Below are 27,389 nucleotides of genomic sequence, written 5' to 3' on the forward strand. Positions count from 1 at the left end.
CAAAAAGGAGAAAATAATCAATGTAATAACAAATGAAACTGGAAACTGAAAAAAAGCCAAAGGAAATAGATGCCCAGTATAATCCTGTATTTAATAAAGAAATTAAATTCATGGTTAAAAACTTCCAAAAAAGAAAACTCCAGTCCAGACAGTTTCACTGGAAAATTCTATATTTAAAGAAATAATGCCAACTCTACACAATCTCTTCCAGAAATAGAACAAGCAGGAAACACTTCCCTTTTCATTTGACATCAGCATTACCCAGACACCAAAACTGAATAACGACAGTAAAAAGAAAAAACAAAGACTACAGACCAATATTCCTCACAAATATAGATGCAAAACTCCTCAATAACATATTAGCAAACCCAAACTGGTAATACCTAAAAGGGATTATACATCATGACCAAGTAAGGTTTACACCACAAATGAAGTGTATTTGACAAAATTCTATATGGCCTTCATGATTAAAAACTCAGTATAATAGAAGAAAATTTCCTCAACATGACAAAAATAATCCATACTTAACAGTGAAATATTCATTTTTCCAAGCTTACAAATAAGGCAAGAATGTCTGCTTTCACTATTCACCATTTCTATTTTACAATGGATTAAAGGTTCTAACCAATGCAGAAAGATAACAAAAAGTATAAAGATTTGAAACACGCAAGACAGCCTTCAGCTGCAGATAACAAGATTCTATGCTCTTCCCAAATACACTGGTGTTCAGACATAAATAACTTACTCATATATACCAATATTCACTTGAAATAATCAAGTTTAAAAGGCAGTTAGCAGCAATAATCTACAATATCATAACAAGCCCCACTACTGTAACTATATGATTATATCCCAGAGCCCTATCACAAAAAATACTTGCTGAATGAATGAACATAGGGCAATGCAGTCTGCATGGGCTTGTTTTAACACCAGGGCTAGGAGATCAAAGTTTCACAGTCTTACAAATGCTTTCCAGTGATCCTGAAATTTTTTTTTCAACATTTTTTACTTTTGAGAGAGTGTAAATGGCTGAGGGGGGGGGGGGGGGCGAGGATCTGAAGCAGGCTCTGTGGTGACAGCAGTGAGCCTGATGTGGGGCTTGAACTCAAGAACCGTAAGATTATGAACTGAGCCGAAGTAGAGCACTCAACTGACTGAGCCACCCAGGTGCCCCCTGAAACTTTTAACTATTGCTGGCAGACTTGAAACTTGGTTTCTCCATTTTGGCCATGTTTTCTTTTGACAGAGACATTTACTTTCAATATTCTAATTTCCTTTCCACTTTAGGATATAATTAACCCTATAGTATAAACTACCTCCTAACAGTTTTTTCCTCATCACTCTAACTCCAAATGGCAATAAGTCAGACATTGTACATGTGCTGATATAATTTTTGGTGAATAAACATATAACTGAAATTCTGGTATAATGTTTTATTCAATTAAAAAAAAATTTTTTTTAATGTTTATTTTTGAGACAGAGAAAGAGCACGAGCAGGGGAGAGGAGGAGAGAGGAAGACACAGAATCTGAAGCAGGCTCCAGGCTCTGAGCTGTCAGCACAAAGCCCACATGGGGCTTTAACCCACGAACCATGAGATCATGACCTGAGCTGAAGTTGGACACTTAACCAATTGAGCCACCCAGGCACCCCTGCTTTATTCAAATTTTTAACATTATCTTAAAAGTTATCAGATTGGAACATTTTCAACAAAATGTCACAGTTGAATGAGTAGTGTATTATCACTGTAATCATTACAATGAATTATTTTGTCAATCATAATTAATTGTAGTATATATATACCCCCGTGATATCCTAAGATAACCTAGAAAATTTTACGATGGCAAGAAGATTACTAGCATAGGTATACAGTAAAATCCTAATTTTGTCCCTGCCAATATCGGTCTGATTCTTCTAAAGGAGAATATATATGTATCTATGTGTGTGTATACATATATATAAATATACACATGCACATCCACCTTATACAGCAATCCCACACACACAGATATGTATTCACATAGTGTAAGGAATGAATATTAGAATTTTAACCTACATTCAAACACCAGTCTGTGCCTCATCTGTGTCTCTAACATTAGTAAATGTAAAATAATGTTTGAAAAACATGGCACAACCCTCACATAACATACTTCCGGGCCTTTGGAAAGTCACCCTACTATTACAATTGCTTACCAGTTCTTCAGAGGTCAAATGCATCAAACGTTCAGCTATAGCAGCACACTGGGCTGAGTCTCTTATAAACTCTCCTTGTTTATCACCAACCACTAGCTCTGGCCATGTTAGTCCTTCATTCTTTTTAATCAAGAAAATCTCCAAGCTAGAAATTAAAAGAAGTTACTTGTAACATGCTTAATGTTACATTAACCAACTATACAAATTATATAACCAACACCAACCAGAAGAATCTTCCATTGAATCTACCCACCCTGGTGTCCAGAAGATGCCAAAACTTGTGTTCATTTTGGTATTGCATATGATGGAAAATCTATAATCCAAGGGTAATAATTTATACTTACTAAACAATCAAGAAAGTACCACTGGAAATGGTATGCCACATGACTTGATGAGAAGAGTGACTGGCAAGAGTAAGACCACCTAGAAAATACGGTTGTAGTCCAGGTATGCAGTGTATTACTGAACTTAAGAGACAGAAATGCAGGCACCAAGATTCTGAGATATTTTTACTAGGGAATGGTGCTGGTAACAAGGATGGTGGTTGGGGCGGGCACGTGAAATTAATTGACTATAACTAAAGGTACTTCTTTATGCATGAAGCCAATAATTAGCTTCATTTTCCTAAACTAGTAGCCATAATATATATTAATGTAAACATCAGGCAGGTTAGATCAGCACAAATATCAATTCTTAAAATACAGATTTTAATGAATTGAAAAGAAAGTAGAAATTATAAAATAATTAAATTTGGTAACATAAGAAAAAAGTTGTTAATGTGGTCTGTATCAAATGAAAATCTAATTCTGTACATTTAGGCCACTGAACAAATTCCAAATACACTAAAAGGGGCCTATCACGGAATACTGAGATTAAGGTTTCATGTGGCAGGAAAGAGAATGAGAGCTGAGCCGGGGCAGACCGTGGACATAGGAGCACAGGGAGTTGCCCCACGTGCCTCTTGAATAGGAAGAGAAATTCAAGTAATAAGCTGCTGTAGGCGCAGCCGTTGCTAGAACACAGAGAAAAGTGGGGTGGTGGTAGCTATCCCATAGGAAAGCAACCCTTCCCATGTGCCACCTTTGGTACACGTGTGCCATACTAACCCATGCCCTGGAACACAACTGCAAGGAAATAATTGCAAGGACACAATAATAACTATAATCATAATTATCAAATAGAACATACAAACTTATCAGTTATTTTTCAAGGCTGTTATTATCTTCACCTCATGAATTAATTACAGCACTTTTAACTTTTTCTGAAACTACTTATTTTGAGACGATGCAAAACATCTTTTCTATGTAATGAGTTCCTATCATTAGCATTAAAAATTACCATCATAATCTATTCTCTAAAAGAGAGCTAATCTTGAAAAGGATGATGATGATGAAGATAATAATCGGCGACAGCAACTCATACTTATCTAATGCTTCCCATATGCCAGGTGCTGTCTTAAGCACTTTACATGTTTTAACTCACTGATTGCTCACCACAACCAAATAAAGTAAGTACTATTTTCATCTTCATTTTACAAAGTAAGAAAAGAAAAGCACTTAGAGGTTAAGTAACTTGCCAAGGTCATGAGTTAGTAAAGCAGTGTGGCTCCAAGTCAATGCTCTTCACTACTGCACTATTCTGCCTCTCTGAATAAATACATGTAAATATTAAAGAAATTTTACCATGACCAGAATGTATAAATACTGTTTTAGTCAGCTGCTACCTAAAGAAGTTAAAAACAGTTCACATAATGTCAGTTATAGAGAATTTCTGAACCATCGTTAAGTTTGCACGCCTAATCAATGCAATCCTTTAAGCACAACTGCATTTCTACATTTTAAAATTAGGATCATGTCCTACCATCCAGACAAAAAGAACATATAACCCCATATATTAATAACCTACAGACTAGTTAACAAATCCTCCCAAAGTGAGAAGGAACATTAACCATTTGAAAATGAAAAATATGAATAATTTAATCAAGCACAGAAAATCATGTTTTTAAACCAATGACCCCACCTACACATCACTGTAATTATCCTTTGTAATGTAAAATAGTAATCAAGTACCTCAAATTTAATGGGAAAACAACACAGGTTTATGCTCATGTATTAAATGCTGAAACTATTTGTGTGAGGTCCAGCTATTCTAAACCTTTGCTAAGTTACTGTTTGATGACCTACTTTAACAGTATGTTATAGCTGCTTTGCCAATTTATAAATACTACCCTCAATCTCTCTCATGGACATAAAATATGTTTAAGTAGAATATAAAATGTTTCTTAAAGAACCGTTCACATAACTAAGCTTTTAAAGTATATTAAAAAGTGTAAAGGGAATTAAGGGTACACTTATCATGATGAGCACTAAGTATAAAGTTGTTGAATTATTATACTGAACACCTGGAACCGATATAACAGCATATGTTAATTACACTTCAATAAAAAATGGGGATGTCTGGGTAGTTCAGTTGAGCGTCTGACTCAAATTCAGCTCAGATCATGGGATTAAGCCCCATATCAGGCTCTGCACTAGCGTGGAGCCTGTGTGGGATTCTCCCCTTCTCTCAAAATAAAAATATATATATATTTTTTTAAATAAAAAGTAATTTTATCAGATTCTGTTACGAACTCAGTGTGTTAGTATGCCAAAGTTCATGAAGAATGAACCAAAAACCATGTGTTTTACTGTGGTAACCTAGCTATAGTCAGACGGTGATTAGTGGACACATTAGATTCCAGGGTACTTCTCATCTGGGTGTCCTTTTCCACATCTTCATTATCCAGGTAAACGGATAAACTGTTAACAAAATCAGGTATTTATTCAATTGGTATAACTGAGTATTGGTCAGGACTCTAGAAACCACTTTTATCACCTTGAAGGTGAGATTGTCGAAAACTATCATGTCCATGAGATTAGACTTTAATCTAGCTCAGATCTTTCACTCTCCCTCTGAAACAGTAATACTTTCCTGAGAATTACAATAAAAATATTTTTGTAAACATTTGCAGGAGTGATTATGAAAAATGTGGAAGGACTGCAGTGATTATTTAAATATACCATGATTAAAACTGGTTAGCAAGAATTATTAGAACAGTTAAAAAAAAAAAAATACATCCAAAAAGAGAAAGACAAAGCATCAGATTCATGGAAATCATTATTCTTTTTTTGTTGAATTCATTGAATATTGGATTCTTAGTTCAATAATTCTCAAAAAATTATAAACAACATCATTTACTCATGAATCTATTTATCTTACCACATTAAAAAAGAAAAGTCGCCAAATTTCCCCATCAATAAAACGAATTCAGGATATAAAAGCATATAGCTTCAAATTTTTTGAACTAGATACCTATTTCTCAGACTTCCAATATTTAGACTCAAATCGAAGACTCATATGTGTCCTATATTACAAATTGAAAATTATATTTAAAGTAAAAATAACTAATTTTAACCCACTTCTGACCAAATCTGACCATTTCTTTTTTTTTTTTTCTTTTTTTTTTTTTAACGTTTATTTATTTTTGAGACAGAGAGAGACAGAGCATGAACGGGGGAGGGTCAGAGAGACAGGGAAACACAGAATCTGAAACAGGCTCCAGGCTCTGAGCCATCAGCACAGAGTCTGACGCAGGGCTTGAACTCCCGAACCGCGAGATCATGACCTGAGCCAAAGTCGGACGTTTAACCGACTGAGCCACCCAGGCGCCCCCAAATCTGACCATTTCTTAAATTAAGTGCCCAAAACCATCCATTAACCCATCACAGAATGTAATAATTACTAACAATCTATAATGAAAGATTTACAAAGGGGCAAAAAAGTAGGAGCAAAGGGTTATAGTTTTATAAGAAACTTAATCTTTACCTATTTTTCTGCATATTCCTTTCACTGAGGTTTTTACAGACTAAATTCAGATATGAAGTACAGAATTCATGGAATTTCACAAATGCACATACCCTTATCGCCCAAGGAAGCTATTCAATCAACCAGAAAGTTCCCTTGTGTCCCTTTTCTAGTCAGTCCCCCTACACCCTAGAGGTAACCACTGTCTTGATTTGTATCACCAGAGATGGTTTTGCCAGTTTGCCAACTCCACATGTTTGGACTCACACTGTATGCACATTTTTTGTCTCTGGCTTCTTTCACTCTGCATGTTTCTGAGATTCATTCACACTGCTGTGTTTATCACACCATTCTCTTGTATCGCAGAGTAGCATTCTATTGTGTACTACTGAGTACTAATATCTAGTAGAATTTCTGGGTTACTAAGTGGGTATATATATGCTTAGCCTAAGAAACTGCTAAACAGTTTGCCAAAGTGACTATCATTTTTCCCTCCCACCAGCAATGTACAAGAGGCTGGTGGTCCACATTCTTGTCAACATTTGATACCATAAGCTGTCTAGTTTTAGCCATGCACTGGTGTCTCATCTAGCTTTAATGTACCTTTCCCTCTATTTTTTCATATGCTTAACTAGCTATTCAAATATCATCTATCATGATATGTCAATTCAAATCATTCGACCATATTTAAAATTGGGTTATCTTTTAATTATAAATTTCTAACAAGGTTTCTTATATATGGAGAATGCAATTCCTTTGTTTTATATGCATAATGAAAATATTTTTTTCCCAGTCCATGGCCCGGTTCTGTTTTCTTAATGGTTTTTTTAGAAGAGAAGAAATTCTCAGTTTTGCTGTACTGAAAAGTTCTGTTTGGATAAGTTGACCATATCATCTATTTCTCTTGTGTCCTGAACACACAATTACAAAAAAATGTACACAGCTAACTTACATTAAAAAAATATTCTCTATAATTTTCAAAGAAATATTGACTCCACTTGTAGGAGTCCTCCATATATATTCCTGCACACATGAAATTCTTTTATATACATATGAAAGTTATTCACTGTAGCAAAAGACTGCAGTCAAAATATCCAACAATAAAGGACCATTTTTTAAAAATGACTGTGGGTGACAAAGTAAAATATCATAAATAGCCATAAAGGAGAATAAATCATTATATATACATTATAGAAAGTTCTTCAAGATTGCTATTGAAAGTCAACAAAAGCAAGCTGTAAAACTATGTATAGTTACGTTTTAAAACCTTTTTTGTTCAAAAAACAGACATATATCGGCTTGAATATGCATAAAATACCTGTAGAAGGAAAACTATGAACAGTGGTTATGGGCATGAGGGGAAGGATGGCTGGAGGGTCTGGGCTGGAGGGAGCCTTCACACTGTGTACCCTTTTATGTATATTAAAATTTAAAGAATGGGAATGTATTATCTAGTTGGCAAACTGAAGTCAATAAAAAGAGATTTTTCTCTTAAAAAAATTTTAGAGTATTAATTAAAACAAATAACCATTTTTATCTATTATTACTGTTACTACTGTCATTATTTTTCCAGAGCTGATAATAAAAACTCTACCATAGAATACAAACTATAACTTTACTAGCATTTTTAATCTTAATGATAATCATGTATTTTGATACAGTAATTCCATTTTTATTCTGTCTTAAGCAAGAATCAGCAATACAGACAGACCTACCATAGAATACAAACTATAACTTTACTAGCATTTTTAATCTTAATGATAATCATGTATTTTGATACAGTAATTCCATTTTTATTCTGTCTTAAGCAAGAATCAGCAATACAGACAGACCTACCATAGAATACAAACTATAACTTTACTAGCATTTTTAATCTTAATGATAATCATGTATTTTGATACAGTAATTCCATTTTTATTCTGTCTTAAGCAAGAATCAGCAATACAGACAGACCTATTGTAGTAGTAGTCAACTTTGGTGTAACCACTGTAGAAGGGATAAAAAAAAAAAGAAAAAAAATTTTTTAAATATAAATACAACTCTATCTGTATACCTATTATCTTTAATCATCCATGTACTGCTGTCTTGATCAATAGATGAATAGAGATTTCCTTCCAAAAACCTCTGACCCTTCAGCACAATGTTGATGTGATCAGGCAAAAACTGTACTTGAATGTCCTCCTTAGAACTGCCTTCTGGAAGTTGTATAGTTACTGTCAAATCATCTTCAGTCTGTTGCCAGTAATACAGAGGTTCTATTGGGAAAAGAAAAATACATTATGTAATAAAAAAGTGGAGACCAGAACACACAAAATGAGACACTGGAGCACACAAAAGAACACCTATCTAAAGGAATCTTAGCATAATTGCTAGTGATCTTCTTACAAAACTAATCATAAACAAACACATACAGATCTTTTGGGGGAATTTTCAGAGTTATAACAACTGCACTTGACATTTCCTCTTCCAGGCTTACCTAATGCTCCAAGACATAAGCACTCATAAAATACTAATGACAGCAATCCTTTATCCCCATTCATTCTCTCCCTGCCTCCCAGTTTCCCCTTTTCTTCCTCCTTTCTCTTCCCTTTACACACACAGCAGATTCCTACTTCAAAGGAGTAACAAATATGTCAAAAACCACTGTCTGAAACTTTCACCATTGCTTTGATTTGCCCTAACAATGTAACTCTGTGATACAGAAGACAACTATTATTTGGTGAGATACATACCCACATAAAAATAAAAGATATATATATTTATAAATTCTACTCTGCAACTTTGCACATGAAAGCAATTTCACAGGAAATTCAACGGCTGCCAGTGTATTTTGTCCAAGTTCCCAAAAAAAGTATCCTCCCTTCACCTCCTTCTTGATCTCTTTGGCTTCTCTTAGAAAAAGCTTTAAACTCATCATGCTACAGGTTGAAATACCCATAGGATGAAATAAGAAAATAGGGCTTAAATGCAAAAAGAATAAATATTTGCTAAGTAAATAATTATTTGCTTAATGATATCCATAAACATTAATCTGTCCACACACTCATCAGAAAGGAATATAACATAGTGGTTAGTAACTAGTACTCCAGAGTTGACTAGTCCTAGGTCTTGAATCTTGGCTCAACCACTTATTAATCTTGGTATGCAACTTTATCTACTACCCTCTTTTTCCTAATCTGTAAAATAAAATAACAAAATATGACATTATCTCACAGAACTGTTAAAATTTAAATGAGTTAATGCATATAAAATATTTAATGAGTTAATGCATATAAAATATTCAATATCAATCCTGTTATTACATATATTATAAACTCTCAGTAAATGCGGGTTATTATTCTTTTCTGAGGGGGGTATCATTCTTTTTATTTTTGTGCTGTTTTGTGTAAAAACTTTGTAAGTACTAGCTATGCTCAAAGATATAATAGTAAGTAAGTATGATGTATCTTCTTAAAGGGTCACTTCTATTTGATGTTAAATAAAATTTAACAAGCATGATACTATAGGAATAAGCATAAAAATGCATAAATTTTCAGGATAAAATTGTTACTTTGGATTAATTTCTAACTTGCATCATATTCCTTTAAGCAGGCTCTTAGATCTTCTCTGTTATCTCTTTAGAAGTACTTTTAGTATAAATTCACTGAGAAAGTTTGAACTACAGCTTAAAAGATTGATAACTATAAGCTCCTTAAGGCAAGTTACCTGTTTTACTCAATTTTCTGTCTACCACAAAAGTTAACAAGGCAGTTTATAAGTAACAATGATTCAATGGGTAACTTCTGCCAGATATGGAAAGGGGAGGAGTCTGCAAAATCACATGAGCTTCTAGTAAAACTTAAAGTCCATGGAAGTAGACTAAATGGAAAGCCAGAATTTTTTAAGCTTCTCTCCACTAAAAGTTATACAAACAACTAAATAATTTTTTCAATTGTTGGTTGCTAAGTGCCTATGTTTTGGAAATTGTTTTAAGTCTTTCTAAGAAAATGCTCTTACTTATATCATTATGACAACACCAAATTGGCAACAGACAATATCAGTCTTCTTGAGGTTTATAGAAAATGAAACCCATATATATTCTCAGATGATTACTTAAAAGAAAGCATGCTATAAATGACAAACTATCCATAATTTTTTAAAAATTACATTTCTCCTTTATAGGTAAAGTGTGTTTATTATAAGGTACACAGAAAAATACAGGGGATTTGAGGTTCACACTCAAAGGGAAGGAAAGACGTTAATGGATTCAGAAGGAAATCAAAATATAATGTGAGATGTCAACAAGAAAAACAACACCTGATAGTTATGATTTAAACAGATGTCGTATCCCTCCTACGCTACAATCTGTCTTGGAACCACATAGTTTCAGGTACTAGGCAGAATGTTTCCAGAGATTAGGGCATTCTTTCATTTCCTTTGCAATTGCTCACCAAGAGTTCTAAGGGGCATGTGGTCTAGAGATATGAATAGCTTTTTGGCTAAGCTCTAGAAAAGTTTAACAGTATAATTGAGACAGAGTAGTAGAACTTATTCAGAGAGGGATCTTAGAGATAATCTAACATTAAAACACATCACATGGGAAACCAAGTTGTTAAAAGGCTAACTAAAAGGCCATCAAAGCATAACTCTCTTATTCAAAGGTGCATATCATTTATGAATCTGTGGAAAATATTTTAAAAATATTTATTACATTAATGTTTTCAAATACTTTTCTTTTTTTGTTTGCTTGTTTATTTATTTTTAAGAGAGAGACAGGCATGAGTGGGGGAGGGCAGAAAGAGAGGGAGACACAGTATCTGAAGCACAGAAGTATCTGTCAGCACAGAGCCTGACATGGGGCTCGAACTCACACGCCCTGAGATCATGACCTGAGCCAAAGTCAGATGCCCAACCAACTGAGCCACCCAGGCATCCCTGTTTTCAAATACTTTTCAAAGAATTTTTTTCTTTAGAAAGTTCTAAATAAATATAGTGAAACTAATTTTTATTTTATATAATTAACAAAAAAGGGACATTCAAAGATTAATATGTATAATTGAAAATATTGCAAAAATCTCAAGTAAAATATACTATTCTCTGGTTGTAAACATCAGGATTATGAATAGAAATGATTACAGGGGGATATTCTCTTGAATGTAAGAGTATTCTTCCTATGTAAATATAAATTTTAAAGACTTTGTTACTGTCCTCATTCTAAAACATTAACTTCATCCGTTTATTCATTTTAACATTGGAAAAACTTAACAATTAGGCCCTCAAGAACTTTTTTTTAAAGCTTAGCACTAAAAATTCAGAACACGTACACTAGTATATACCTATAATCAACACAGTTTAGCTTATTTTAAAAGATTAATATATTCAATACTAATATGGTAGCTTCACAAACACCAATAACAAACAAACATTATTTATTCATTTAATAAGTATTTACTAAACATCTCATAAAGGCGTAATTTTTTAAAAACATTTTTGGTAATTACGAAATTACTGATTAAAACAATTCACACTATTTAGGTAGCACATTTTACAAAAGACAATTCTGAGAAATACAAAGGAAAATTAAGCCTCTATCTAGTCCCGGTAGAACCCATAACCTAACCAGTAAGACAAACCAGACATAAACGTACATAAACACACATGAGCTCTATGAACACTAAAATTACCTTTGATTTTCTCAGACAAGTTGTCATTCTTATTTTCTTCAAGATCTTGACCAACATGTACAAATGTGAAGGACTTGTAGGAGACAATCATCAGACCTTTCCCATCAGGCTCAATAGCGGCATAATGCGGCACTGACTTTCCACGGAGAGTATCACGCTTAATGATTTCATATTTTTTATTGTCTGTAAAAAAAGAAAGTATTTTAGAACAAAAAATTATAAATAACACACTATATTATAAAATATCCTGAAAATATTTATATATTAATTTTAATTAAAATTAAGTATTTTTTTTAACATTTATTTTTGAGAGAGAAAGCATAAGCACGGGAGGGGCAGAGGACAAAGGAGACAGAATCCCAAGCAGGCTCCAGGCTCTAAGATGTCAGCACAGAGCCCAATGCAGGTGGGGCTTGAATTCAGGGACAGGAAGATCATGACCTGGGCCGAAGCTGGACGTTTAACCAAGCGACCCAGGCGCCCCTAAAATTAAGTATTTTAAGTGTACTATTAAAAGGCATGCTATCAAGAGTCTTTTCATAGGGCTAAAAAAGTTTATAACCTAATTTTCTATAAATTCACCCCTACTTTAAAATACCAGCTCTGATGAAATTTGCTCTAGATTGTGCTTTCCAATGTGGTAGCTACTGGCCATAGTGGCTATTTAACGAAAATTAAGTAAAATTTAAAATTCAATTCCTCAGTCACATTAGTCACATTTCAAATGTTCTACAGCCACACATGGGTAGCTGCTACTGTATTAAATGGCACACACATAAAACATGTCCATTTTGCAGAAATTTCCATTGGATACCAGTGCTCTAGACTTTAAAGTGACTGACTTACCTAAATATCAGCTTCTGAATGATCTACCTTTTACTTTACTACAGCCTTTCTACTTCCCCAGCAGGTACATGATAGGCATCTGCTCAAAAGAGCCACAAACAAAGGATAAAGTAAAGGTATGGTGTGGACTATTTTTCTGTTCATTCTAGCTACTTAAGGGGGTTTCCTTAAAATGAAATGTTTATGGTAGAAATGATTCAGACCTATATGCCTAATGAATCAAGCATAAATAATGATACTTAATTTTTTTTAATTTTTTTAAATATTTATTTATTACTGAGAGACAGAGCATGAGCATGGGAGGGGCAGAGAGAGGGGGAGACACAGAATCTGAAGCAGGCTCCAGGCTCTGAGCTGTCAGCACAGAGCACGACACGGGGCTCAAACTCACAAACCACGAGATCATGACCTGAGCCAAAGTCGGATGCTTAACCAACTGAGCCACCCAGGTGCCCCAATACTTAATTTTTTAAAAAATGTTTATTTAATTAGAGAGAAAGCACGCATGTATACTCATGGGGGAGGGGCAGAGAGAGAGAGGGAGAAAGAATCTTAAGCAGGCTCCCTGCTGACAGCACAGAGACCAATGCAGGTCTCAAACTCATGAACTGTGATATCATGACCTGAGCTGAAATCAAGAGTAGGACAGTTAACCAACTGAGCCACCCAGGTGCCCCAATACTTGATTTTAAGATATAAAATTTAAGATATGAGATATAAAGAAAAGATATAAAATTAACTGTATCATGAAAATTACTGGTAAAATAACTGAATTTATTCTTGAAAACAGGTTTGGTTTTGTGTGTGCCCTTACCTTTACTTACACTGTTACTCTATTAGAGTGAGCTGTACTACTTTAACAAGCTTCACAATAAGTAGTAAAAAATTGTAACCCAATGTCACGTGTTATACATAATGATACAATCTGTTTTAAATATATATCCTTGTTTTCCTCTAAATCTTCACCTACATTCACCTTCATTTCACACATATTTAAGAAAAGACTTGTAAATTTATGAATGAACTAAAAACTCCTATGCTTCCTGCACAGGTACGTGTAAGGGAAAGAGTCCTACCGGATGCCAAACACCCAGACTTAGATACTACATGGTTTACAGGGTGGCTTTTCCCAACATGTGTGCAACAGAAAATAACATGTGGATTTCAAGTGAACTCCATGGTTAAATGAGCTGGGAAATGCTTGCTCTAATTGTCTTTTTTTTTTTTTTACTCAACATTTTTAGAATCTTCAACATGTTTAATGTGAAATAGGGCTATTATATGCCCATATTTTCAATTTAACTACAAAACATTGTTTATCAAATGTTCCACTCAACACAATTTAGAAAAGCACTGCTGTTATATTCATTGAAAAAGAAAAAGGAAAAGAATAACAATTATATAAATAATACTTAAGGGGGTGAAAAGAATGAAACCTTAAGAAATGACATGACAGATGCTGGGTAGCTCAACTGGTTAAGCGCCTGCCTTTGGTTCAGGTCATGATCTCATGGTTCAGTTTGAGCCCATATCAGGCTCTCTGCTGTCAGCACCCAGCCTGCTTCGATCCTTTGTCTCCCTCTCTCTCTTCCCCTCAAAGTTTCTCTCTCTCTCTCAAAAACAAACATTAAAAAAAAAAAAAAAAAAACCACACAGATTCCCCCATGCAGCCAAAAATCTGCATATAACTTTTGACTCCCCAAAAACTTAACTACTAATAGCCTACTATTGATTGGAAGATTTACTGATAACAAAAACAGTCAGTTAACATATACTTTGTATACATATTATATACTGTATTTTTAAAAATAAAGTAAGCTAGAATAAAGAAAGGGTTATTCAAGAACTCATAAGGAAGAGAAAATACATTTACAGTAATGTCCTGTATCAAAAAATATCCATGTATACGTGGACCTGAACTCTACAGTTTAAACTACACAATTTAAACCTATTGTTCAAGGGTCAACTGTAATGTAATTTAAGGCCCGTAAGTTATGTCAGTTAATAAAAACTTAGAAAAAGGGCAGAGAGTCATGGAAACAAGCTCCCTTAGTTTTCAACAATAGTAAGAACTAAGCACTGGTGAAGAACAAGTCCACACCATTAAAGGAATCCTAATTAATACAGTGAAAAATAATTTCTAATGTCCAAGTTAGAAGTCTGATAGTTTCAAACAGCCCAAGAGTCAAGACTTTTCTACAATTTATAATTTACATTTAATTATATACGTAATCCTTGTATGTGATACATATACACATTAGAATATATGTGTACAGTCTTGTATATACTGAAATTATACACTTTAAATTCTTTCAAAATTATAAGAATGTCTCCTTTTATACAAAAAGGCATAACTGTGGAAGTTATTGTTTTTTTTTTTTTTTTAAACATTTATTCATTTCTGAAAGGCAGAGAGACAGAGCACGAATGGGGGAAGGGGCAGAGAGAGAGGGAGACACAGAATCAGAAGCAGGCTCCAGGCTCTGAGCTGTCAGGACAGAGCCCGACGCGGGGCTCAAACTCACGGACTGCGAGATCACGACCTGAGCCGAAGTTGGCCGCTTAACCGACTGAGCCACCCAGGCGCCCCGGAAGTTATTGTTTCTATAACAATATATACCTGAGGAGAAATTATCTATAGGAATTCATCCCACTAGATGTGGGGTATTAGAATCACAGCAACAACAGCATTTACAGGAACAGCTTTGCATTTCAAAATCTACTAAATGGCACCAACCTCTGTGGATTCACATTGTAGTTATATTTTACCTTTATTTTTCTTACTGATAGTGACCCACTCCAAAGAAACGTAAAATCCACTTCCTTTCATATCCAATTCTTCTTTCTCTATTCGAAGAAGTAAGGTAGTTATTGAATGTTCTTCAGCGTTCATCAATGAGATACTGTGAATTATGATAAAAGGATTCCCAAGCTCTTCATTAAACATAATCTAAAATAAAAAAAGATTACACACACACACAGAAATGTACATATTACAAACACAGCATAGCGGGAATGCACAAAATTCTGACAATATAACAACTAATTGGATGCTATTTATTACAAGGAGTAGAAAAATGCGAAAAGCCTTTAAATAAAGGTTGCAAGTTCAACTGATATTCTTTGAAAAAGAACTTCTGAAAGACACCTATTTATTTCACAGAGAAAACTGGCCAGTACTCGTGGCTTAAAAACAAGGTAAACAATAAGGCATCTAAACAGCATCAAAAGGAGAAAGAGAACTAGAAGTGACCTCCTAGAAAAGAATTACCAAGTTACAGTGCTCTACAGAAGAGAAGCAGGTCTCCCTCGTCTCTTCTCCTATCTCATATATGATTTATTTTTCCTTTGTTCCTCTTACTTTCTGAATATTGTGCATACTGGTGCACAGGTGTGCGCATGTGCGTGTGTATGTTTTTTTCCTATTGTTTTTGTTTTGGTTTGTTCCTATTTGTTCCTGGAAGTCTGCAAAGGTCAGAGGCAAAGGAATTGGAGAACATATCACTAAAACTCTTATTTCTCTAAAACAAAAGAGCCCATTTACATTTAAAAGTTATAATAAAAAACTTATAATTCAACAAACTATTTAAATATAATATTAAAGTTTCTTTTTAAAGAGCAAGTTTAAGCATCATAGAGACATAAAATCTTAACAAATTCTTTTTTATATCACAAACACATAATCTAAAAGACTACTGTATTTTATTTAAGAGTAAATAACAAATCAAAGATATTTTAAGACTGTCGACTAAGCAAGATTTTCAAATAAATGAGTTGAAGGAAAACATCCAAATGACAAAAATTAGTTTAAAAAAAAACCCTTTTTCTGGGAGGGGGGGGGAATCCTTTTATCTAGAATCTCTTACTATCTGCTCCTAGTTGAAAGCCTTATAAAGAAAAGTGTGCTTTAATGTCAATTTCCCTAAATGTTTGAGCACCTCTTCTCAAATTATTCAAATAGTAGACCTTTGGAATCCATTCTACAGTCTTCCATAAACAGAAAACAGCAGTATCAACCAAAAATACCTCACATACTCAAAACTGAGATGATAAAGCTAGGTTTCAGTTGGTTGACCTTGGGAGACAAAAAGGAAGAAGGAAAAATGGTTGAGTTTTGTCAGGTACAAATAGCTAGTTTATTGCTTCCTCCTCTTCTCTATCTCTCATGTGAGTGAAAGGGGTGGAATGAGACCGCGGAGTCGATGTCTAAACTTTTATAAATGGTTAGGCTGAAGGCTCCTGTCTCCTGAACGAGCCTAGCAACTCAAACGTGGTACTGCTGATACACAGCAACCCATCATACTAGAGGCAATACATCTGTAAAGCAGGCAGTCTTCCTATCTCCCTTTGTTTCTCTTCCTACACTTCAGTCATCACTGCCCTTCCTTGACCCCCGTATGCTCTATTGTGCCCCCTAACCACTCGTACCTTTAGCCTCCTCTGTTACACCAATTTCCCCAAAGTCTCAAAACTCTCCTAAGTTGCTTCTCTTAAAGTGACCAGTACTCCACAGTATCCCTCCCACCTCAGTGAAAGCCCAAGTCCAAACCCTATCCCGTTCCCCCTCTTCCCAGACCCCAGTTAAAACTATTATTCACTGCAAACATCTCAGAGCGTGCTTATTTCATTACACCAATGTATACTAAAGAGGGCATGAAGAAGATTTAAATTTATGATTTAACAAATATTACTAAAAACTAATATGCACCATGGGGATGTACACAGCAGAAACCAAATAAATTATAAACCCATATGAATTTCCTTCTGGCAGAGTATGTGGTGCTATTTTTAAGCTGAAGGTGAGTTCGGTCAGTGTGTCTCTTCCTGATCAAAACCAACAGAATCCACAGCTTGATAATAATAAGTTCTCATTCATATCTCTCCTGCCCATCACTTTCCTTCCAAGTGTTTCAGGTAGCTATGCTATATACCATACTGCCTCAGTAGAAAGAAAGAAAAAAAGAAAGAGAAAGAAAGAAAGAAAGAAAGAAAGAAAGAAAGAAAGAAAGAAGAAAGGAAGAAAGAAAAGAAAAAGGAAGGAAGGAAGGAAGGAAGGAAGGAAGGAAGGAAGGAAGGAAGGGGAAAAAAGAAAAAAAAAAAAATTATCACTGGAGGCCAAAGCAGAAAATGTCACAATGTCCAATTAATATCTGAATCTGCCACTACAAAGGCCTGCAAAGGTCCCCTCTAAACAGGGTATCGTTGTTCTGGTTATTTATCATGTTTTTTGTTTAGTTTTTTGAATTACTACAATTTGGTAGTATACCATTTAATATAACTTAGGAAGGTAAGCCATTTGGTTCTAAGGCCTTCTTGGTTTTTCTCAAATAATTAAAGCCTGATCTTTGTAGGTATCTGATCTGATAAAAGTATTTTATAAGATATAAATATATTTATTAAGTTCATGTTTGTTTACCTGGAACTAAAGGCCACCTGTTGAGATTTAGACAGAAGTATCACAATATACTTATTAGTATAACTCTTTGTCATTCTTTCCCACCTTCAAAAACTGTGGCTCTGGAGAAATTAATTCCTTACTTACTAAAATCCTAATTTGCCCCTTAGATTTAAAAATGTTACATTGTTGGGGCGCCTGGGTGGCTCGGTCGGTTAAGTGTCCAGCTTCGACTCAGGTCATGATTTCACGGTTCGTGAGTTCGAGCCCTATGTTGGGCTCTGTGCTGACAGCTCAGAGCCTGAAGCCTACTTCAGACTCATGCTCTGTCTCACTACCTCTCAAAAAATAATTTTTAAAAATATTACATTGCTTTAAGAAAACTGAAATAGGGGCACCTAGGTGGCTCAGTAGGCTGAGCGTCTTGACTTCAGCTCAGGTCATGATCTCATAGTTCATGAGTCTGAGCCTGCCTGCTTCAGATCCTCTGTCCCCCCCTCTCTCTGCCCCTACCCCACTGGTGTGGGCATGCACGTGCAGACTCTCAAAAATAAACAAACAAAAGAAAAGAAAGGAAAACTGAAATAAAAATAGTATCTTAGAGACTGGCACATTACTATATGCGTATTACAGTGTATTTTTCTAAATGGGGAATACTCTGGTCAACTCACTGACCGATGGCAACTTACCAGACAGCAAACAGAGTGGTTATGCAGAAGTGTGCTGGGCTTATAAAGATATCAGCCAATATAACATGAGTAAAGGAGAAAAGATATTCCAATGTAATTTTTGGCTAACTCTTCTTCAAGAAGGAGGCAATTCCAATGCTTAGGGTACTGCTTTACACACATATAAAGCACTCAACATGCGATGAAAATATGAATGCAATTCTTGACAACTTGCAACGACCCCTGATCAAACCAGAAATGGTTAGCCTATCAGTTGTGTAAAAGGTACATACTATATAATTAAAAATTTCCAAAACATGATATATTATAAAAACAAAGAGGTCACATATAAGCTATGCCCAGAAAGTGTTATTTCAAAATCACTAAGGTCTATATTATATATACTTTCCAGACTTTGCATAAGTCTTAAAAATATATAACAAAAACCGCACCTCCCATTTCTCAGAAGCACTATTTCCACGTTCACCTGTACCAATGAGATACAATCGTCCAGTTCCATCTGACAAGGTAACCCAGGTAGAAGATGTGAAATGGATAGATGCACAAAGGCGATTGTCGTATGTTGTCAAATCTGTGGGAAGTCGAAACACCTCTCGTGGTTTTCCTAAAGCAGTATCCTAAAAAGAAGCCCAACATTATTAATGAATCCTTCCTCCCCCTTCATCCGTATACACAGAATAAATATTTGCAGTGTAGTGGTTAGTCTCTTAAGAGAAGGTGCCTAGAGGATGAGCTGTACCAGCGACTCTCTTCTAACTAATAAAATATGACTGAAGTGACGGTATGTGACTTCTCAAACTTGGTCATAGTTTCTATCACATCTTCTATCTTGCTCTCTTGGACCCACATGGAGAGGGCATAAAGGCTCCTGACAATAACTAGCACAGAGTGAGCTGTTTTGGGAGTATATCCTTCAGCCCTAGTTGAGCCTTGAGATCACTGCTCTCCAGGCTGACATCTTGGCTTACAATGTCATAAGAAACCTTCACAGGAACCACCCAGCTACACCACTCTGATTTCTGACCTACAGAAACTGAGTGAGATGACAAATGTTTTTTATTTCAAGTCACTACATGTTGAAGTAAGATACTACACAGCAACAGACAACTAATACATTGTAGTAATCCGGTCTTCATTCTTCTTTTTTAATTAAGTTTATTTATTTATTTTTGAGAGAGAGAGTTAAGTGCAGGGTGGAAAGAGAGGGAGACAGAGAATCCCAAGCAGGCTCCACACTATCAGTGCAGAGCTCCAGGTGGAGTTCAAACTCAGGAACCATGATTATGACCTGAGCTGAAATCAAGAATCAGACTGAGCACCCAGGTGTCCCTCCCTCTTCATTCTTAAGTTTAGAGTTAACGATCAGTATTTTTAACTGGAAATACTACATCATGTTCTAAATGCCTCCCTAGACATCAGCCTAGACGTTTAGACTATTAACAACTTAGGTTATTGTTAACACATTTTTACTGTTATCTATATCCTTACCATTTAAAGCTGTAAGATGGCTCCATCATTAAAATGTTTTACAAGAAAATATATAAAAAGGTCTATATTTCTGGGGCACCTAAGTGGCTCAGCTGGTTAAGCATCCAACTCTTGACTTTGGTTCTGGTCGTGATATCTGAGTTTGTGAGTTCAGGCCCTGCATGGGGCTCTGCACTGACAGCGCAGACCCTCCCTGGGATTCTCTCTCTCTCTCTCTCTCTCTCTCTCTCTCTCTCTCTGCCCCTCCCTTGCTGGCACTCTCTCTCTCTCCCTCTCTCTAAAAATAAGTAAATAAACTTAAAAAAAACCCAAAAGGTCTACACTTCAGGAAACAGACTTCACCTTATACATCAAAATGTACTCAGCTCAATAATTTGTTGGTGGTGGTGGTGGTATAGCTTTAGTTTTCAGTTAACAGATTTTCCTACAGGCCCAAAATAATTCTTGATTCACGTATTTCATTTTCTGTTCCTATAATTACTTAGATCTGTGTATATGTTAACAAAATTTAAGTAAACCATACAAAATGTCGTTACTAGCCACAAGTTTTGTAGTGACCCACTGTCTTTTTCTAAAGCATCCAGTTTAGTTTTCTTTGAAATGGCACCTTCCCTTCTTTTTGTATTCATATTTTACTGATTTTCATAATACTGATTAAATAATGAAAATACAATGACAAGCACAGCCGGCAGAAGGATTTTAGAATGACCAAATCTGAGTATTAGTGATGTAAAACTTCACTAGCAGAAACAGAATTGTTATTAGCATAGAAGTACTGAGTGGCCTACTAGCAGTAAACATTAAGCTTACTTTGGGCTTCAATCAGTATATTAAATAGAAGAAATAGAGAATACCAGTTACTCCAGTCACTCAGTTAAATGGAGTCAATAAAGAGATATTTTACTGCAGGTTGATGCCTACGTAGGCATTTAGAACATCATGTGGTATTTCCATTTAGTGAGAAAACAATGGAGTGGTCAACAAATACTAGAGATTTTCTGGAAAAAAATTACTCTCTCCCTGACAGCATGCACAAATTCCACATTCCAGACAGATTAAAAATATAAATGTTTTAAAGAGAAAGTAAAGTAACTTTGTTAGAAGATTAATCATATTTTAATCTCAGGGTGGAGAAAGTCTTCCTGTGAAAAATAACAGACATGTAGGAGACAGGGAGAAAAATACTTGCCACAAAAATAACACAGGACTAGTATCGAGAGCATATAAAGAGCCTTAACAACTCAACCAGAAATACATTATCACTCAAAATGTTTAACTGGAAAAAGAATATGAGTAGGAAAACTAAGGTTAAAAAAAATTAAGCAGAAAAAAAATCACCTAATACAAGCCCAATCCTATAATCCTTTCTAACATCCTCTTACTGAAACACTATGTGGTTCTCCATGGTGTGGATTCTCTTCTATTGTAAAACGTCATAAATACAACGTGTTCAACTACAGATGAGTACCTGGCATCTCTGTCTGGAAAGCACTGGTGAAGGAATGGCTAATTGTAAAATTCCATCCTTTGGAATACCAAACAACTGTTAAATACACTGAAGTGGATTTAAAAAGATCTCCAAAATAGTAACTGGAAAAAAAAGATGCAGAATATATACAGTAAGAATCCATGTATGTTTAAGCAACTAAATGTTGTGGTATGACAGCACAGAAAAAGGTGTATACAGACACACGCTAGTCTGTTAGAAAGGAAAAAAAAGATCTTTACACAGAGCTTAAGCCTGTTGAATCACTATTCCTCACTTCATACAGAATCACGAAGGTTGTTTTAAACCACTTTCTTTTATTTTTTTTTAATGCTTATTTATTTTTGAAAAAGAGAGAGAAAATGAGGGGGGAAGGGGCAGAGAGAGAGGGGAAAAGAGGATCCAAAGCAGGCTCCAGGCTGACAGGACAGAGCCCAACGCAGGGCTTGAACTCATGAAAAGCAAGATCGTGACCAGAGCAGAAGTCAGACGCTTAACCAACTGAACCCCCCAAACCAATTTCTTTTAAATGTAAGGTTACACATAACTGAGATTGCTGGAAGTCTAATTACCAGATAAATGATTTCATATCCAATATAATGACTAAGACATTCAAATATATAAATATAAAGCTAAAATAAATTAAAATACAAAAGAAAACACAGTATCTCTCTTACATAAGTTAAATGATAGTTTAAGTGAAAGCAATCTGAATGTTCCTAATTTTTGAAATCTAAGTCTCAAAGGGTACATCTAATTTTATTTTTTATTTATTTTTTTTTTTAATTTTTTTTAATTTTTTTTTCAACGTTTATTTATTTTTGGGACAGAGAGAAACAGAGCATGAACGGGCGAGGGGCAGAGAGAGAGAGGGAGACACAGAAACGGAAACAGGCTCCAGGCTCTGAGCCATCAGCCCAGAGCCTGACGTGGGGCTCGAACTCACGGACCGCGAGATCGTGACCTGGCTGAAGTCGGACGCTTAACCGACTACGCCACCCAGGCGCCCCTAATTTTAAATGGACTGTATGCAATAAAAATATTTTCTTCTGTAAATCTTAGAGTATTAAATTATTTCTGAATAACTTCCATTGACAGTTTTACACAGTGTCCTCATAATAATGCTTTATGATACTGGCATCTATAATGTCTTAGTCCCACCCAGTCATTTTCTTCTTCCAGACCAAAAAAAAAAAAAAAAAAAAAGGTTTATTTAACTATATTCAAACCTATTGAAAATAATTCTGCAGTAACATTTCATAGCTGAATTGCAGAAGAATTAAAATTTCATTGATGAATGGAACATTTACTGAATGACTACATGTACAAGTGTTATATTAAATAAGTGCTTTGACTTTTTGCCATCTCATTTAACTATTACAAAATCTTATGAAATTGAAATCATTATGCACACTTTAAGAGAAAAAGAGCTCTGTTCAAAAAGATTAAATAATTTGCCTAGAATTCCACTGGTAAGAAAATGGCAGGGCTAAGATTCAAATCCTGGTTGACCCCAGTCCAAAAATTGTCTCTCCTGTATTCCACACGTTCTTGAGAAGAAACCACTATCCAAGTTTTTCTAAACAAATGATACCTCAGATCTCACTGCAATTTCTGGAATACTCCCCTCCCCCTGCAAGAACAAAGCAAAACAAAACAAAAAACAAACAAAACATTATGAATGCAACTACCATATTCAGTTTTTCTTCAGGCTAACACATTATATAAAAATTTTAATTAAATTCCTGGGTAAATAAAATGTAATACAAAAATTATAAGGTCAATATAGTGTATATAAATGACACAGTAAATCATATATGAACTGTGTTTAAGAAATGGATGTATTTAAGAAAAACATCTCTAAACAGGACTTTGAGGGCCTCTTAGTTAACAGCTAAGAAGATGAGGTTTGAATTGACGAGGCATTTTTCTAATACACATACGTTTACAGAAAGCACTACCCAAGTTCAAGGCAAAATGGTCAAGCAAAATTAAGCAAGGAAACCATTACTAGTATTATTACACACTGACATTTAAAATTTTGCCCTTTTATAAGGAAGTGATCTTTTCTGGAGAAAGGCTTTCATCACTAATAACTGTTAAGCTTATTTGAAAGAAAAACAAAACATCCTTTTTCCTTTTCCCTTTCTCTTTTTTATGCTAAAGCTTAAAAAAATGATGTTTCATTAAGTGGAATTTGAACGAATAATGTCTCTATATAACATAAAACTTTTAATAATTCATGAAGAACATATAGTTCAACCTTACCCCTCCCTTTTTATTTTTGTCTTTAACTGGGTAAATAAGTGGCTCCCTATTAATAAATGCAATTGTAGAAAATAAGGTAAGATGCAGGTTTAGAGATGCTAATCTGGAGATACTGGCAGGCAGCTAGACTAACAAGCAGTTAAGGCAGGCATGTCATTAAGTCCATGACAAAGCCTCACAAATGCTGGTTTCATATGGAATCCACTAACTCTCCTCCCATTCTAAGTGCAATTTAAAGACGCACTATGAGATGACACACTTCTTTAGGATAAACAAAGTAGTTTTTCAGATAAATGGAAACATAAAGACTGAATGAATTCTCTAAATATTAAGAAACAAAACACATTATTTTAAAAGAGGTCCTAATACCTAACAAAATGACAACATAAGAATTAAATTTTAAGAACTTTTTTTTTTTTTTGCTTTCTTAAAGGCATTTTCTACTTCTTAAAAGCACTCTTCCACCCAAGTGGCATTTCTATAAAATTGAGGACTGTAAACACACAAATCACACTGACTTGGAAGGAGAACGCCTCTATAAACCTGTGTGCTGGGAACTGCTGCCATCTGCTGACTCCTGACAACATCTCAAGGTCAGACACGTGGATTTCCTTTTTTGGGCTCTTATAGCCTTCTCTTTGACCACAATAGTGTTCAGCGCAGATTTAACAAAGGGGAGGTGGGAGTTATTTATAAACCAGCCACAGCAAAAGAACCTCTCAGGGTTTTGTGCATGTGTGCCTTTGACTCAAAAAAACAAAACAAAACAAAAAACAACAACAGAAACAAAAACACAAAAATCAGACAGAAAAATGGGTATCAGAATAACTTTTCTGCTTAAAAATAAAAAAAAAAGCCAATGTGTAGCCAGTGGCTAACACTCTCCACCTTTCTCCAACACATAACTTCAAACAGCAAGTTAATTTCTTGCTACTGATCCGAAAAATAAGCACGGTATTCTTCTACACCACAGTTGCAGAGTTTTTCAAAACTTGGTCACTGATGGGGCTCCTGGGTGGCTCAGTTGGTTAACCATCTGACTTCAGCCTAGGTCATGATCTCTCCATTCCCGAGTTCAAGTCCTGTGTCGGGCTCTAGGCTGACAGCTCAGAGCCTGGAGCCTGTTTCGGATTCTGTGTATCCCTCTTTCTCTGCCCCTCCACTACTCACGCTCTGTCTCTGTCTCTCTTTCTCAAAAGTAAATAAACATTTTAAAAAAATGTGGTCACTGGACCACAGTCATTTAACATACCTGATAAAATGCAGATTCTCAGACCATGACCAACCTGACATACTGAATCAGAATCTTTAAGAACCATAAATTTAAATTAGCCTTTCTTTTTATCAATTACTCCAAGTGATTCTGATGTGCATTACATACAGTTTGAAAACCAAAGACAAAAGCGTCTGAACTAAGCAAAAAAACTAAAACAATCCCAGACATGGGTCTTTAAAAATAAAATAATAAAAATATCCTTCTAAAGTTTGATTAAGGAAAAAGAAAGAACAGAGAAAGGAAAAACAGAAGATAATCTTAAGAGCATAAACATGCAAATTTATAGCAACAAATCTGAAAACTTAAAAAGAAATGAATGATCTTCTCTAACAAAAAAATATATTACAAAATTACCCAGAAAACAGAGTTTGACTAAACCAATTACCATAGAATAAATTGGATAGGTAACTGGAAGACTAACACTGAAAAGGACAAAGGGATAGAAGACAGGTCCAAAAAGGATCTTTCTTTAACATATAAGGAACAGATCATTCCAATCTTAAATTGTTCTAGCTCCAGAAAGCTCTCCTTTAGGCCAGCAAAACTTTAATGAAATTCTGACATATATCACCAAAAAAAAATTTAAAGAAACCACTATAATTTGTGAAAGTACAAATATTTGAAAAATAAAATATCAGAAAATAAAAGCCAATATTGTATGAAAAGAATATATTCTTACCAAAAAAGGTTTATCCCAGGAAATTAAGCAATTTAATAAATGTATCAATTTAATTCACTACATTGATAATTAATGAAAAGCATATAATCATTAACAGTAAGTGGGTGCTGAAAAGCATTTGATAAAATACAGCGGAACAGAAACCGAAGGAAGCAACTTTAAAAAAATGAAGGGGCACAGGGGTGGCTCAATCGGTGAAGTGTCCGACTTTGGCTCAGGTCATGATCTCATAGTTTGTGGATTCAAGCCCCACATAGGGCTCTGTGCTGACAGCTCAGAGCCTGGAGCTGCTTCAGATTCTATGTCTCCCTCTCTCTCTGCCCCACCCCCATTCATGCTCTGTTTCTCTCTGTCTCTCAAAAATAAATGTGTTAAATAAACAAACATTTAAAAAAATAAAATAAAAAAATAAAGGCTATTTATCAAAACCAACAGTATTTTCTTAAGTGAATTTAAAAGCCATTATTATTAAAATCAAGAGCTAAACAAGGATACCTGCAACCCCCATTATTATTCAACACATTGTTTCAGAGGTTCTATCTTGTAACAGCAATAAGACAAAAATGGAATAGCAGGGGAATGTTATTTCCATGTTCAAAAACATTACAAAAAAGAGAGATAAAACTGTTTCTTGTTGCTGACGATACAACTGTACCTTTTGAAAACCTAAATGGGAGTAAGTAAAAATTACTAAATTATCAAATGAGGTGGCTGTTATTTCAATGTTTATACAATAAGCATCTAAAAAAATAGCAAAACTTTATTAACAATGGGCTGAAACCTCAAAATTCTTAAGAATAAATTTAATAAAATGAGCATAAAGTCAAAGGAAAACTATAAAACTCTTACTTAAGGACATAAAAGCATACCTAAATAAATGGAAAGACATACCATGTTCTGGGGTGGAAAAAAAAAAATCATAAAAATACCATTTCTCTCCAAAACAATATAAATTCCCACTGCAGGAAAAAACTGGAGATTTCTCTAGTTTTAACTAGACTGACTCTGGCCACCAGGCCCAGCTAAACATAGGGGTAAAGAACTCTACTGAAAGAAAAGAGGGGAATGAGTTAGATCCCCACATATTAAAAGATGGTACCACAAACTTTTTCCTTTTGCTTGCATCTCAGAAAACAGGATCATGCCTTATACCCCTCAGACAAGAACCTAGAGGACTCCTCTCTGGGGACAACTCTCCAGCCCAGGAGATAAACCTGCAAAAACCAAAATTTGGAGCCAGGAATCCTCAAACATAGTGTCACCTCACCAGCTGAAAAAAAAAAAGGTATATGGTAGGTCTTTTCCATACAAGATCTAATACATTACAAGATCTAGTAAATTAATATTAGAGTGTGTATTATACACCTTTTCTTTTTTTTTTTTAATGTTTATTTATTTTTGAGAGAGAGAGAGCAGAGGAGGGGAAGAGAGAGAGGGAGACCGAATCTGGAGCAGACTCCAGGCTCTGAGCTGTCAGCACAAAGACTAATGCGGGACTCAAACTCATAAACTGTGAGATCATGACCTGAGCCGAAGTCAGACACTTGACCCACTGAGCCACCCA

General features: G+C 35.0%; 1 protein-coding gene across 1 annotated transcript in view; it reads right to left on the reverse strand.

The window, feature by feature from the left end:
* NUDCD1 (NudC domain containing 1) overlaps positions 1-27,389 on the reverse strand; it is a 76,986-nt gene that overhangs the window by 29,603 nt on the left and 19,994 nt on the right. The window contains exons 3-7 of the mRNA XM_043601609.1: positions 19,060-19,245; positions 15,314-15,494; positions 11,699-11,881; positions 8,089-8,290; positions 2,193-2,337 (exon numbers count right to left, since the gene is read on the reverse strand). Of these exons, the coding sequence (XP_043457544.1) occupies positions 2,193-2,337; positions 8,089-8,290; positions 11,699-11,881; positions 15,314-15,494; positions 19,060-19,245 (897 nt within the window). The remainder of the gene's footprint in view (positions 1-2,192; positions 2,338-8,088; positions 8,291-11,698; positions 11,882-15,313; positions 15,495-19,059; positions 19,246-27,389) is intronic.

This window comes from Prionailurus bengalensis, chromosome F2 (genome assembly GCF_016509475.1).
Source record: "Prionailurus bengalensis isolate Pbe53 chromosome F2, Fcat_Pben_1.1_paternal_pri, whole genome shotgun sequence".
NCBI classification, from domain to species: Eukaryota; Metazoa; Chordata; class Mammalia; order Carnivora; family Felidae; genus Prionailurus; species Prionailurus bengalensis.